The sequence below is a fragment of the Bicyclus anynana genome, chromosome 24 (assembly GCF_947172395.1).
Source record: "Bicyclus anynana chromosome 24, ilBicAnyn1.1, whole genome shotgun sequence".
In the NCBI taxonomy this organism is placed as follows: Eukaryota; Metazoa; Arthropoda; class Insecta; order Lepidoptera; family Nymphalidae; genus Bicyclus; species Bicyclus anynana.
The window spans coordinates 9,093,859-9,110,495 of NC_069106.1; the positions used below are offsets into that span (position 1 = coordinate 9,093,859).

Below are 16,637 nucleotides of genomic sequence, written 5' to 3' on the forward strand. Positions count from 1 at the left end.
TGGAAGGAAGACTGCAACAAAAAGTGCAGCATATAAGTTTACCCCCTACGACAAAATATATTCAAAGAGGTTCTTGAAAACGGCAGGATGCAAGCAGTGAAGTGCTTACAGGAAGTATATGTCCAGCTGTATAGGTCTATTAGCTGATAATGGTGATGATGAAGAACTCTATAGCAAAGAAAATAAAATGAGCAGAGTACCTACCAAAACATAATTTTTGTTCGCAACTTCTGAAATACAAGCAAAAGTTGAAAGGGATACTTCAAAATTACTATTACTGTTTTTGAGAGATTTGCAATAATTTGCAGTAGGTACACTACAATATGGAAGCGTTGAAAACATACATAAAACAGTTCAATTCGCAAAATTATTTTATTGTAGAATAAATTTTATTGATTTATTTAAAAATCTAAATATAACTGTTACTGAGCAATAACGTTACTTTCCGTTCGTTACGATAAACGCACATCACTAGACGAGTTCCACATTATATTTTAGTCTGTGCCCACACTGACAGTGACAATTGACGTTAAAAATCTAAATATGTTACTGATTAATAACGTTACTCTAGCATTCGTTACGATAAATGCACATCACTATTCTGTGCAAACACTGACAGTGACAATTGACGTTTTTTAAGATTTCGTTGACACTTGACGTTGTCACTTGTCAGCGTCAGACATTGACATCGCACTTTCTCTTTTCAGTCCGTCAAACGCGTTCGTGGCAAGTTGTTGTGTATAAAATAAAGTTGTATTGTTATCAATTTTCCGGCGATCGCGTTATCAAGACCACCCACTATAGAAATAAATTATAAACACTTATTAGCATGGAACCCACTCGGTACTTCGGAGGCGTAGAAGGGTAAGTCTGAACGAATAATTTACAAAAGTAAACAGCTGAAAGTAGAAAGGCTTGCCTTGAAAATAGTAGTTTCGACAGAATTGTAATAAATAGCGGTACTGCACTTTAAAGTTCATTATTTTAAATTCAATAGCAATCTTCTGATGTTTACCTATTTGAATATCGAATGTTTACGTTTTGTTTTTTTTTCTACGTCGAGGCAAAGATCGATACAATAAATTCCATAGAGAGTTGCAGGTCGTGTTTTTTAATTAACAAAATTTAATCCACGTAGACAATTTAAAGTGAGGAAACAATTATTATTAACTAAACGATGTAGTTAGGATGTTGATTGTTCATTTAATTTAGACATACGATTCCAATTAAGTTATATACAGTAAGTATTTCATTTATTGTATTAAAATAATTGTCTAGGTATGTGCTATTGTCAAGACATAAAAGCAACACAATTATTTTAATTTTATAATAACGTACCTCCTTATGCATATTTAATTAAATATAACACACAATAATGTTGTCATAATTTACTGTTCTCTGTTATAATCTGTGAAAAACAAACAGTGCATACACGTCATTGGTTCGTTAATGAACTTTATTGCTCTTGTGATAAGGGTGTTATTAAATTGAAGTTTTAATGAAATATGCACGGAATTCAACATCGGCTCGGCAGGCGACCATGAACGTTTTTTTTTTACATTTACTTTTCTATAGCAAAGGCGACAATTGATCTGCCTCAAGATCTAGTTTAAATACCTATACATTTATACATAATAGGGTAAAAAACGTTTTATTGAAAAGATGCTTCTGTAGTTTTGAAAAAATTCAGTCAAAGAAATGAATCGCAATGTTATTTTGCTATTATCAAGAAAAACATTTATGTGTTTATAGTATACTAGAAGTAGCCGGTGGATCTGCCCGCATCGGTCAGGTTCTTGTGGGAATATCGGGATACCTAGGTAGCAGGGGCGGTGGTTCCTAACAAACCGATTCCTATCGGGTTACCTTTTAATAATCCACGAGTTTTAGGCCTAATCTCGACTGTACAAAAGACCCTAACAGCTAAAGATGAAGCTATGTTCTCAGAATATTTACGAAACCTACATAATATAAGTATATGAAACTGTCTGAAGCCCGCTACTTCCTCCGCGATAACTCGATGTAATTGTTGAACCCCTAGTTCACCCCCTCCTATTAATATATACTCACGAGAATGATAAGAAAGAGGCTCTATCTTATTTATGAAATCTGCTGGATTTTAACTGTGAATTAAAAAACTCTACCGTGGCTCTCAGAATGTCTTACATATCTTTTACATAGGCTAACTTATATCCTATAGCTACAAAAATCATAACCACTTGTAATGGTGGTAACAATAACTGGCTGAATTTCCGCGTTGGTTATCCAGGCTGATCTTTTGCGCAAAAAAGAGCTTCCATCTTTCTGTCACCAGACGAGACAACTGGCCATCATCATCATTAGCAACCCATTTCTTGTCTCAAGAATGAGAGAGGTTAGGCCTATTGTCCAAAACGCGGCCTAATGCGGATTGGAATACTTCACACACCTAGAGAATTAAGAAAATTCTTAGGTAGGTAGGTATGCCGGTCTCTTCGCGATGTTGTTCGCGATATTTAATTTCCCTTTTGACACGTGATATTTAATTTCTCTGACTGAAAATTTGGAGGTGCACGCAAAGTGGTGAAATAATTTAGAGAAAATTTTGGCGATGATTTTCTACGCGTGAATGCCATAGCGGATTTCGTAATTGATATCATTACATTTTAAATTGTATCTCACGGTTTCATTGTGTGATGAAAAAAATATTAGCGTAGCTTAACTTTGGTGGAAAACCATAAAATGTCAAAGGGGCATTGTTAACCAGCTTTCTTGACTTCGATTAGAGAAAGATATTATAAGGTTTTGAGACTTTTTAAATCTATACTGATATTATAAAGCTGAAGAGTTTGTTTGTTTGATTGAACGCGCTAATCTCAGGAACTACTGGTCCGATTTGAAAAATTCCTTCAGTGTTAGATAGCCCATTTATCGAGGAAGGCTATAGGCTATATATTATCTCCGTATTCCTACGGGAACGGGATCCACGCGGGTGAAACCGCGCGGCGTCAGCTAGCGATAAAATAATAAAACAACCCTGATTAACCGGATAGTAGTAGATGATAAAGAATAGGAAAATTGACAAATACTAGGCATGTATACAAGATAGATTGGTATGCAAAGCAACAAATCGAGACGTTTTTTCCAACCTTGATCGAAGCGATCTGCTATTTACATTTTACCTGCCTACACTTGACATTTCGCTGTACAAGAATACTACGAAATATTGTCATTTACCTTTTATTTAAGTACATATTTTGACTTATCAAACAACTTCGCGTTTAATTTATTACCATCTCGTACTTCAGTTGTCGTTATTGGTCAAAAGAATGGATTTTTTCCACTAATAACAATGAGAAAAATGATTTAGAGGTTGAGCCGTGAAAGCGTAACATAACAAACAAGCAAGCTCAAGTATTTTTATAATTATTCATGATATGGATTATATCTTGAATATTTTATTTTCTGGTGACATGGTAGTATTGGTCAAATTCTAGACAACCATTTCTCATTGACTTGGTCTGATGTTTTTTGTCTATATTTATATCTATAGTTTGTATTTATGACCTTTAAAAATAGAGAGACACATAGAACCGGTACCATACAATCTAGTTTTTAGAAATTTATGTTTGTAAATAATAATGATCAGCAAATAAGTTTGTTTTTATCGAAAAGTTGATAATGATCGAATTCGGTGACCGTTTTCAACAGGTAGCGGATCGATTAAATCCAATGCCCGAAGGTCAATAACGAATCAAAATTCAAATTGACTAGTTTATCATTAAAACCGGTGTAGACTTGATATTATTTTTGTCTAAGTCTCGCATTATAAGTGAAACGTGTAAAATGTTTACTACTAGGTCAGCGATGATAAACACGAGTTTTTCATGATTCATCATTAATAATTCAATTTTCCTTTTGCTTTGGCATAAACATACTCGTCGGTTTTTGCGCTATCTGAGGGTATTAACTTGACTTATTTCTTTAACTTCAAAAAACAATGTCGTATTTTTTTATGGCGTAAAATGTTTTGGCAGATCCCAAATATATGGTAAGTCCTTTTCTAATCAGCAACCTTCATGATAACTATATTTTTTGTAACTTGATTCGTACCTGGAGTCCTATTCAAAACATGGCAAATAAAGCTAAACACTACTTGGATTATATAACCACAAATGAGAGAGTCAAGACAGCTTGTCTGACCTGGTCTTGATGCTATAGCTTGGAACAGAATCTGTAGCAAAAACTGATATAGAAGTACATAGTAACAGCCATTTACGATGAAGAAAGAATAAGTAAGCTAATCGCCAAGAATTTTTATGAAGAGATATCAGTATTTTTTCATTATAATGAAAGGACTTTCTAATAAAAAGTCATTATTCAAGCTAAATTATTAGTAATTGTATTTCGGAGACTGCTCTTCGAGAACATTTTAATAAAATTGAGTAAATGTGCCTCGTTAACCCTTTACACATATTTTATTTTACCATAACACCATTACATATTATAGCACTGCGATAATCGCAGTAATCTGCATCCTTACGTAATCGAAACCTTTTGGACGCTCAAATATGTCAGTAAGCTCGATTTCTACTGCCGAGATATGGAAATACCCTATTAGCTTCCACTTTCCGTTCCTTTTAAAACGTTTTATCTTTAAATCCGGAGCTGCATCTGTCATATGTAGTAGGTATAAACTCATTCACCCTATTACTAAAAAACCACATATAATTATACATAGAATTTGCTTCCTTACCTAACCGATATATTTTGGGGCAGCTCAAAACAGTTTGATTTTTCGTTATCTATCTTTTTTCCAGACATCTACAGTTTGCTGGTTCTCTCTGCTGAAATATGAAATACAACATATCTCGAATATCTCGAAATCATGACTGAATAGGCATCTTCTATGCTCTCGATCTACCGTAAATTTTACGAATTGTAAAATAGCCTATATAAAGTGAAAAGACCCTTATTAAGGATCACCAGAATCACCTTTACTCAAGTATAAATAGAATCGTACAATCAAAAGTCACTCAAGTCTACAATCAGAACTTGTTATTCTGGTTCCGACACGCCCCCTTCACTTCGTTCTGTCTCTGTGTTGTGTCTGTGTGTTGTGTATTGTGTGTGTGTGTGCGTGTTTTGTCCGTCAGGTGATTGTGATTGCAATGCTCCACGTGTAGTCACAGCTAGCATGGTGCGATGGAATGCGCGGTCGCGGGAAATAACCTTTATCTGTCTTGAGACACACCCACTTCATGGTTATCAATTGCAGGGTTTTGGCTTGTGATTTAAACCGTTTATTAGGTCGAGGATACTGTAATGGATAGTTTTCTTGACTCCACGATTTCTTACGTCACCCGGGTGTAAATTCTAACCACTGGCACTGGGGTGATTGATGCAGTCAGGCCCCGAATGTCTTTCAAGCTTGACTTGGCAAGAGTCTTACAGGACAGACTTAGATAGTTGTTCACTTTCGTTCCTTCATCTAGCAGAGTTAGTGACGAAGCTCAGATTCCTTTCTTTTACAAATACATCATCGGTAAAAAGAAAATTAGATTCTTAATGACAAAGATTTATAGAACAAACCAGCTCAGCTTTGTTTCGAACTGTTTAAGTTGAGATGTTTTGGCGAACAATCTCAATAAGTTTTTTTTAATTATTCATTTTGACTCTACTTTTTATACTGTAATATATTGCAACACGCGGAACTGCGCAGATATTATAATCTGGGATGTTTTAGTTTGTTGCGCAGACATTTGCGTCGTTTCCAGAGTTGAGTAGAAGTTAGTTTATCTACTAAATATTTGTTTTTAGTCATTGTGTTTTCTCATGTATATATACAACTATAAACATGAAATTCATATTTTTCTATTGTATTTATGTTTCATGATTTCCTTTTTTGTGTTTTGACAAATAAAAATCTTTCTTTCTATCTTCTATAAAACTAACTAACCATTATGTTAAAAATGTCACCTTCTGCGAACTAAAAATGTCAAAGTGTTAATTATTATCATACCCTATTCATCGAAGTCATTCAATTTGCAGCATTATTGCACTTTCCTATCGCATCGTAAACATAAACACTTATTCATGGATTTATAATAATATGTAATCCGTCGATAACTGATAAAAATATCGCCGTTATCCTGCTACACGATAGCGTATCAATAATCATGAACTTGGCCTTCTTTTGACACGAACGGTTCTAGGAATGAGGATAATGATTGTTTTCACAGATCTGACACGTACAAGGTCTTTGAAACGCCTGCTTTTGACATACCTTTTAGGAAGGTTGAAAGTTTATCATATATTCTTCTTCTGTCATAGGTAATTACGGTAGCAAATTGTGGAGTTTAACCGTGGTAGTTTTGGAAGGTAGCATGTTTCAAACGTCCACATCTCCAACTATCCAAGTACTAGCTGACGCCGCGCGGTTTCACCCGCGTGGTTCCCGTTCCTGTAGGAATATGAGGATAATATATAGCTTATAGCCTTCCTCCATAAATGGGCTATCTAACACTGAAAGATTTTTTCAAATCGGACCAGTAGTTCTTGAGATTAGCGCGTTCAATCAAACAAAGAAACTGTTCAGCTTTATAATATTAGTATACATTATGATACACGACTAAAACTCACTTGATATAAGGTTGGAGTATTCCTGACTGCATGCATGCTGGTACTCGTAGGTAAATATGGTAGCACATTATGAAATTTGACCGTGGTAGTTTTGGAAGGTCCTTGATCCAAGTATAGAACGCAATTTATTGACATTTTCTAGTATGAGGTATCATGTCTCAATTCGCCAGATGTTAAACTTCGTGGTAATAGTGGGATGATAATCTTTTTATCTTCATAAAATGAGGTTAGTATGGGTAAAGCTCTCGTTCTAATAGCTCAGCTCAGGGCAACGAGTTGAACTGAGAAAAGACTGCGACGTTGGTGGTAGGCCGAATGGCAGGTAAACCAGCGTTCTGTAGTTAGGAGGGGTTTTTAGCCGGTAGGAGTCCGGCACTACCCAAACGGGTGTCCATGAGGATTCCCCCCCCCCCCCTTACAGAAAAAAAGGTCAAGGTCTAGTTTATCACAACGAGATGTGATAAACTAGACCTTTGTAATTTTATCAAAGCTGAAAGTTAATCAGCTCCTACCATTCGTAAGTATGGTAGGCAACAATACAGAGTTTGGCTTTGAGGGTTTGAAAATGCGTAAAGCGGAACGCTAAATCGAACTCTCAAGTTTATTGTTATTTATATCAGTTTATCTGCCTTCATATTTCATATTCTAAATTCTGCGTAATAGTAATAATTGTATTGCGCCATTGTCTTTATTTTAATATATTGCAAGCTATAAGAATACTAATATTTATATTGTAGTTAACGTCATCATTATCAACCCATATTCGGCTCACTGCTGAGCTCGAGTCTCCTCTCAGAATGAGAGGGGTTAGACCAATAGTCCACCACGCCGGCCCAATGCGGATTGGCAGACTTCACACACGCAGAGAATTAAGAAAATTCTCTGGTATGCAGGTTTCCTCACGATGTTTCCCTTCACCGTTTTAGACACGTGATATTTAATTTCTTAAAATGCACACAACTGAACAGTTGGAGGTGCATGCCCCGGACCGGATTCGAACCCACACCCTCCGAAATAAGAGGCAGAGGTCATATCCACTGGGCTATCACGGCTCTTGTAGTTAACATACGTAGTAGAAATGCAAGTCATTTTAGCCTACTTTGTAGCGTTTATTATTCTACTATTAGACTTCTTACATCACTCGTCGATTCATGGAGGCGTCAAAACCCCATCACCCAGTCCTCTAAGCCAAGGCCTCAGAGGAGACGCCTTTAGAGGGACGATGCATTCCTCTACATTCCTCTAGCCCAAGGGGTCGGCGCTAATAAAGCTTCTTTGTACCCCAAACCCCCGGTGAAATTGCTGCAGTCCCATTGAAGAGTTTACAGCAAATTATTTAAGGACTATTGATTCTCAATGACAAAAATTCATGCAAGTCATCTGTTTTAATTTCTATACTTTACACAAAACCTCAGACGAATTATTGTTCTGAACACAAAACAGACGACCCAAATAACTAACTGTTGTTTTAGTCAATGGTCTTATAGCGAAAAGCTTCGACCAACATCTTAAGAAGCTTTCACTTAACTACTGAATCAAGGGTCGGATACAGAAGGCAGTGATTCTTGAGACGGCGCGTATTGTGAGGAGGTTCCTCACTCTGGAGCCCTGACCAACGGTTGCTTGGGCACTCAAATGTCCCGCAGCGGGGGTTTTATTTTTTATAAATTTTTAATAGTGTTTTGTATTATATTAAAAAAATTAATAAAAAAGATAAATAAATAAATGAGAGGAAATAATAATAATTGAAAATTGTAACTATTTTTTTGGTTTTTCTGGTTTTCTCGACATAAGTTTTTCAATTGGTGCTCATTCAAATATGTGCCACTTATCGATTTCGGCTTTTAGTTAATTTATAACAAACCTTGTGTTACCATTTCCAGTGGCGGCACCCACTCCAACCTGGTGATCTGCGACGGTCTGGGGCGGGTTGTGGGACGCTCGCGAGGGCCTGGCACCAACCACTGGTCCATGGGCATCGACGAGTGCGCCCAGCGAGTCATCACCATGCTGCACGCCGCCAAGAGAGACGCCGGCATACCGCTGGACACGCCCTTGGACTCCTTGGTGAGTAGATCTGCGATGACCCAGGGACATAGTCACACTAGAATGCTTGGAGGCCATTGGATCAGCTTCCGCCTTCACACAGGAAGTAAAACTATAAGAAATTGTAATGTTGTCATCAATGGGGATGATGACTAGGTTTGAATATATTGATTTTTATGATATATTCGGGTAATTAAGGTCAATGTTAACTAATTTATACATAAAAAGCAAAGATTGACTGGATATTTGCAAAATAAATAAGATTATAAAAAAATATTTTATCGTAATTAGATGAAAATTCATACAGTTTTAGCTTCCTCACATTAAATGTGACATTTTTTAATACTTGAACTATAAACATAAACGCAGAAATAACAAAAATATTAGTAATTTTGTTTAAACGCCCATACAAATCTAACGATGATAACATTGCCTACGACGTCATAAGTTCGTACCATTTTGTATGGGGCGTTTTTCAGGGATCCACGGCAGCGCCGCAAATCTGACCCTTTAAATCCCTGTAGCTCCGAAAGTAATGATCGCAGATACCCTGTTCCTTTTAAAAAATTGCTTTACTATTAGCGTAATCTTAATTTATATACAATTTAAAAAACTGTCATCATCCCTATTAGGCTTAGTTTAATTTTTTTTTAATCTAATGGTGGTAATAGTAGACGAAAACTTAAAATTAAAGTTTCGAGGGTTCCAAACGCGCCTTGGTCCGAGAAGAGCCCACAACAAACTCAGCCAAGGTTTATTTTTTTGTTTACCACCATTTTACAAACTTATTTAAAACTAAGCACACAGTCGTATACACAGTTTAACACCAAGATTTTTTTATCATTTATATACTCACTAACACTATAATAAGATTTTACTAAAAGCTTGCGTTTAACAATCACTTTGAACTAGTAACTAATTAGAGAGAAGAATTGATTGGTGCACATTTACTTACTCTACACTAGTCTAGTCGAGTCTAAACAATTAGTCGAACTAGACGTTTCAAAAGTGCTTGTAAACCAAGCCTACTTGTTTATTAATAATAGCTGACGCCGCGCGGTTTTACCCGCGTGGTTCCCGTTCCCGTAGGAAAACGGGGATAATATATAGCCTATAGCGTTCCTCGATAAATGGGCTATCTAACACTGAAATAATTTTTCAAATCGAAAAAGTAGTTCCTGAGATTAGCGCGTTCAAACAAACAAACTCTTCAGCTTTGTATATTAGTATAGATAAAGGAATTAGGTAGGATTTTCTTTTTAATTTTGGGTTAAAATGTTCTTTAACGGGCGTGATTTTTCATTTGGCAAGCAGTTAAACATTATTTTTTTAATTACGTAGACAAATAACATAGTAGAAGTTTGGCCAGAAGTGGTATTTCGACCTTCTTGAAGCATGCAAGATCAATGGCGTGTGGTGTTATGTAAAAAGTTGATTTCCCTTTCATGGGCGAAAGGCGTGCAAGCTAGTCGCGTACAAGGTTCGATGCTGAGTATGTCATCAAGGGCTATATGCTAATGGGGTTCTATAGTAAACAGTTACATATTGTACGACTTGAAGTGCTAAATTCAAAGTCGAAATTCGTTTATTAGAAGTAGTAACAGCTTATTTTGGGTACAAACACTTCTGAAACTTAACTATTTGTAAAGACTCTACCACCGGTTCGGAATGCAGATTGTGCTGAGAAGAACCGGCAATAAACTCAATAGGTGATCTTTTTAACCCCCGACGCAAAAATAGGGGTGTTATAAGTTTGACGTGTCTGTCTGTCAGTCTGTTTCATGACCTTCAGGGGTTTTTCAAAAATTTCATTTTTATATCAAACTAGCTGACGCCGCGCGGTTTCACTCGCGTGGTTCCCGTTACCGTAGGAATACCAGGATAATATATAGCCTATAGCCTTCCTCGATAAATAGGCTATCTAACACTGAAAGAATTTTTCAAATCGGTCCAGTAGTTTCTGAGATTAGCGTGTTCAAACAAACAAACAAACTCTTCAGCTTTATAATATTAGTATAGATTATTCCTATTTTTCAATTTTATGTAAATGAACTTTTTTACTTCATTTAGCTCTAATCTTATCAGAAAATTTACATCAATTCAATTTGAGATTTCTAAATAAATCTGATTTTCTCACCGAAGGCGTTGACCTCTTTGCGTGTTCCATAATTGTACCTATTTGTTATTTTTCCTTTTCATTTTCCGTAACTAGCCATACGGTCAGTTCGGATCTTAGGGCATTGCTTTATAACCTCTGACCTACACGTACTGAGTACCATTCATCAATGTTTCGTTTATTACAATGATAATTTTATACTATAGATCGGTTACGTCCCTATAAAATCACCGCAAAAAGTGATTCGAATAATAGACTACAACACTGAGCGCATACATGTACAATTTTGTCTTTAATTCCATTATATATATATATATATAGTTTTTACACTTCCTGAACACATAACTCGACATAGCAAACGATATTTATGTATTACTTGTTTAAATAATGGTTGTTGTTGACCACAACTAACATTACAGTTATGTAAAAATTTCCTCTTTTGAGCGCCGCATTTTTTATGCGTTAGTAACACATCTAACAGTGTTTAATATCATTGGTTAACCACTTGAACTATTCCCTATAATTAGTTATAATGTGTCTAATGTCCATATATAAAAAGGTAAAGATTGTGGTGTTGTAGTAAGTAATGTCTGGATGTACTGAATCACTTGAGAACCTGTATACTAATATTATAAAGCTGAAGAGTTTGTTTGTTTTTTTGATTGAACGCGTTAATCTCAGGAACTACTGAACCGATTTGAAAAATTCTTTCAGTGTTAGATAGACCATTTATCGAGGAAGGCTATATGTTATATATTATCCCCATATTCCTACGAGAACGGGAACCACGCGGGTAAAACTGCGTGGCGTCAGCTAGTTATAAGTGTGATATAATAGGCTATACATTTTTATCCCCGTATTCCCAAGGGAACGGGTACTGCGTCTGCTAGTATACCTATAACATGCAATGTTTGCGTGTAAGCAGTGGTATGTAGTGGTGGTAACTAGGGTATGCACATTTTTTTTTTTATTCTTTACAACTTAGCCTTTGACTACAATCTCACCTGATGGTAAGTGATGATGCAGTCTAAGATGGAAGCAGGCTAACTTGTTAGGAGGAGGATGAAAATCCACACTCCTTTCGGTTTCTACACGTCATCGTACCGAAACGCTAAACCGCTTGGCGGTACGTCTTTGTCGGTAGGGTGGTAACTAGCCACGGCCTAAGCCTCTTAGCCAGATCTTGACCAATTAAAAAAACCTCAATCGGCCCTGCCGGGGTTCGAACCCAGGACCTCCGTCTTGTAAATCCACCGCGCATTCCACTGCACCACGAGACTATAATTAAAAATTTAAAAATTCCTTGTCCAATTAAGTATTCTGTGGTCCAACATTTCTGTGGTCCTGTGTAGCGTCGCAGCACCGGTTCACTCACACTTTTTTTTTTTAACTACCCTATAATGTTTATTCTTGGTATTTATCCTCTTCTGTTTGTTAATCTGTTTATTTATCCTCTTCTGTTTGTTAATAATGTTCTGTTTGTTCCTAAATATTTTATTTATTGTATGCAATAATAACCAGTGCACAGTAAAACTAACTGTGGTTTGTGTTGCACTATGGTTAGGCTTAATTTCAATGTGTTGTTTGTTAAATAATAATAAATAAATAATAAATAAACATAGGATTGTATTGAGTCCATAGGGTAGGCAGTGCATTATTGCATCTATGAAGTGCACGCCACTGCGTATAAGTATTCTCGAGAATACTCCCACAGATGCAGATTGGGTCGGTCAATTGACCGTCCATCATCCAATTGTTGGTCATTATTGCTGTTAACCTCTGTTGTCCTCAATTGATGACATGGCATCAACTTTGTAGCTCTGCGGGTTGAAAAACGTCTTTGTAGGACCAAGAGCTTGCAACAGAAAGATAGGTCATCTATACTTATATTATAAAGCTGAAGAGTTTGTTTATTTGTTTGATTGAACGCGCTAATCTCAGGAACTACTGGTCCGATTTGAAAAATTCTTTCAGTGTTAGATAGCACATTTATCGAGGAAGGTTATAGGCTATATATTATTCCCGGATTCCTACGGGAACGGGAACCACGCGGGTGAAACCGCGCGGTGTCTGCTAGTTTTTTATAAATCTATTGTAGACTATAGGCTGTCAAACTTCAGCCTTCAAAAAATTAGATGTCTGTGGCTCCAAGTCCATCATTAACAACCCATACTTGGCTCACTGTTGAGCACGAGTCTCCTCTCCTGAGAGGAGATTCGTGCTCGACTCGACTCGCCTTCGATGAGAGAGGTAAGGCTAATAGTCCACCACGCTGGCCCAATTCAGATTGGCAGACTTGAGACTTCACACACGTATCTGTCGATAGCAAATGTAATTTTTGTAGTTTTCAAAGCGATTGCGATCGTAGAATGAGAATCGATTGGCCACTTGGCTTGGGCAGGTTGTCTCACGATATTTCCCCGTCACCGTTTGAGACACTTTATTTAGTTTCTTAAAATGCACATAACTGAAAAATTTTAAATGCATGCCCCGGACCGGATTCGAACCTACGCCCTCCGGATCTAAGGCAAAGGCCGTATCCACTGGGCTATTACGGCTCTGTCTTTTATGCATTTATATTCTCTTATTCAGGGCCTGACGTTGTCAGGGTGCGAGCAGGAAAGCAGCAACGCAATGCTGGCAGCGCGCGTGAGGGAGAAGGACGCAGCATGCGCTCAGGCCGTCTACGTAGCTTCCGACACCGCCGGCTCGCTGTTCACGGGAGCTCCCAATGGTGGCATGGTTCTTATTGCTGGTGAGTGGTCACCATTAGTGATCGTCATAGCCTTACCTTATCAGCCGATAGACTGCTGGACATAGGCCTCTTGCATAAACCTTCAAGCATAAAGATCTCGAGCCGCCAGCATCCAGCGGCTCCCTGAAACCCGCTTAATATCCTCAGTCCACCTAGTGGTGGTGGTCGACCAACACTGCGCTTTCCGGTGCGGGGACCCCAACGTCTATCGGCTCTTCGAACTATTTGGCCTGCCCATTGCCACTTCAGCTTCGCGACTCGCTGAGCTCTGTCGGTGACATCTTACTAATAATATGTAAGCGATGTTACTCGCTGATAATGTAGCTTTACGTTAGTGAATGAATTTCTGAAATAGACTAGTGGCAGACGTGAAAGCATATCTATTAAACTCGCATTTGTACTAGCAACACCTCGCGGTTTCGCCCGCGTAGATTTCTTTTTCGTGGGAATATGGGGATAAAATATGTAGACTTTGTTACTCGCTCATAATGTAGCTTTGCATTTGAGAATATTTTTTTTTTATCTGTTTTAGTAGTTTAGATGTTAAAGCAAAACAATCAAACAAACAGACTTCAATTTGCATATAAAATACTAGCGGATGCCCGCGATTTACCCTAAGTAAAGTTTGTGTGGTTGTAGGGGGTAATCTACGTATGGTATGGGGTAAAATAGCGAATGTCATCCCCATACAATGTTTAGTTTTCGAAGCGTTTACGTTTATAGAATCAGAATTTATGTTTAACCTGGCCATTGACACGAAACACAGGCCATAGAAAATGACTAAGCTGACGCTTTACAAAGAAGTATTTGTATTATGCAAACAGAGCTGTCCGTGACTGTAAGTCGGCACAGCCTCGCGGCTGTATCACCAGGCGGCAAGGTCACCCGGGGCGTAGGTTATCAGATGACCTAAATGTGTTCCGACGCCCCTATTAGATAGGTAGATAGCCTAAACGCTAAAGGTCAATGAAACAAAACAACAGATAATGCATCTAGGTACTGCTTTTTTCCACATTTTTTTTGAGTTATGTCATCAGAATTTGAATCCACAGATTAATCAAAAGAATTCTTGTAAAGAATAAAAAAAAAATCAGTAATATGCAGATAGAGCGTACGGAACCCAACGGTATCGTAGTCGCACTAAATACAAAATTCAAAAATGGCGTCTTATGTTTTTAAATATTTTAAAACTGTACACAATAATTAAAGAAATGAGATGGAGTATTTTCTTATTGGTAATTATTATTGATTATAAGCCTATTCAAAACATACAAACAAACTATCTGATCTTCATCTTTATAATAATTAGTCATCATCATCATCATCCCCACTTAAGTGGGGTCGGAAAAATATGTCAATCTTTTCCATTTGTCTCTATTACTCGTCAACTCATCATCCACTCCTTTTACACACATGTCCACTTTCACACAATCCAACCTTCTCTTCTTTGGCCTTCCTCTCCTCTTATGTCCTTCCACTTGCACATTCAACATTTTTCTAGTAATATGACTTTCCTCTCTACGCATTACATGTCCATACCAAGCTAACCTTCTACTCCTCAATTTTTCTGTCACTGGCGCCACCTTCAGACTTCCTCTTATATACTCATTCCTTATTTTATTTTATCTATTTTATCTTTATAATATTAGTACAGATTTAAAGTAGGCCGTTAACTTCGACGAATAAAAAAAGTAAATTAAAGTGGCCAATCAAATGCTACCATGAGGTCGACATCTTGTTAATTATACGAGCATCGAAATTAATGGAATTAAAATTCAATGACAAATTCGTGTTCCGGCACATGATCGCGTAACTGTTTGTGTTACACTACTTGTTTTGATAATCAGGAGATATTTGTTCATTTCTCACAGATTAATCAATAATAAACAGATGGAGCGTACGGAACACGACGGTGTCGTAGCCGCTCTAAATACAAAATTCAAAAAGTAATACATTATCGAGTCAATACGACACGAACTGACGCATCAGAAATTTTCAATATTTTTCAAGAAAAAATGGCGTCTTATTTTATGTTTAAATATTTTAAAAACTGTTTACAAAAATTAAAGAAATAAATTAGAGTATTTTTTTATTCATTGATTATTATTAATTTACATAATTGTTGTTAGTGTTAAATTTTGAAATACAAATTATAAAAAAAAATTGTTTAAGCGGTTGTCAAGAAGACGGGTGACGTTTGTTTTTTTTTTCATGGGTTTCGCTGGCGTTACGTTGCTTGTAAAGACTCATCTTATCAAAATTATTCCCACTTTGTACTCAAGATAATCATGATATATGACATCCGTCCAGTGTTATCAACTCTCCAAAATATTTATCCCTAAAGTTGGTGTCAAAAACCCCTAAAATCGCCTTAATTATTGAGTTGTCCCCCTAAAAAATATAAATCTATACTTATAATAAATCTGTAGAGAGGTCAATTCTGTACATGAAATATATTTCCAAAATTACTATCAGGGGGTGATTAGTGATCGATACTGATGCCAAAAATGCAATCAGTAAATTTTTTGTCTGTCTGTCTGTCTGTCTGTATGTTCTTAATAGAAACAAAAACTACCGGACGGATTTTAACGAAACTTGGTACAATTATTCAACATGCTCCTGGGCAGGTTATAGTATACTTTTAATTACACTACGATTAATAGGAGCAGAGCAGTGAAGAGAAATGTTGAGAAAACGGGAGAAGTTACCCAATTTTTTAAGCTTCCATCGCGTGTACAGCCTTAATGGTTAAAGCTACATAGAAATCATGTATCACGAAAATGTTCTCCTTAAAATTATCTATAAAAACACAACAGCATATATATATCTATCTTTTATGGTTGACTTACAATAACACGTGTAACTCCCGATAGCTTAGCAGTTCGGAGCTTTCTAATTATATTTGTCTACTCTTATGTTTATAACACTCATCACTCATCCCTAATAAGAAAGTTAACATTATTACCCATTCAATAAAAAAAGAATCATATAAATCGGTAAAGAAACACCAAAGTTATACATGAAATACGCAAAGCCATCGCGCGTGAATACTAATTCATGCTTTAAGGACTTTAAGGATTATTTTTGTGTAACGGTTGC

The 16,637-nt window shown here is 36.7% G+C and overlaps 1 protein-coding gene across 1 annotated transcript in view; it reads left to right on the forward strand.

Annotated features, from left to right (window-relative positions):
- Positions 1 to 696: 696 nt before the first annotated feature.
- Positions 697 to 16,637, forward strand: part of LOC112051830 (uncharacterized) — a 34,726-nt gene continuing 18,785 nt past the window's right edge. Inside the window, exons 1-3 of the mRNA XM_024090632.2 lie at positions 697 to 864; positions 8,505 to 8,688; positions 13,376 to 13,538. Coding sequence (XP_023946400.2) covers positions 830 to 864; positions 8,505 to 8,688; positions 13,376 to 13,538 — 382 coding nt within the window. The 5' untranslated portion in view covers positions 697 to 829. The remainder of the gene's footprint in view (positions 865 to 8,504; positions 8,689 to 13,375; positions 13,539 to 16,637) is intronic.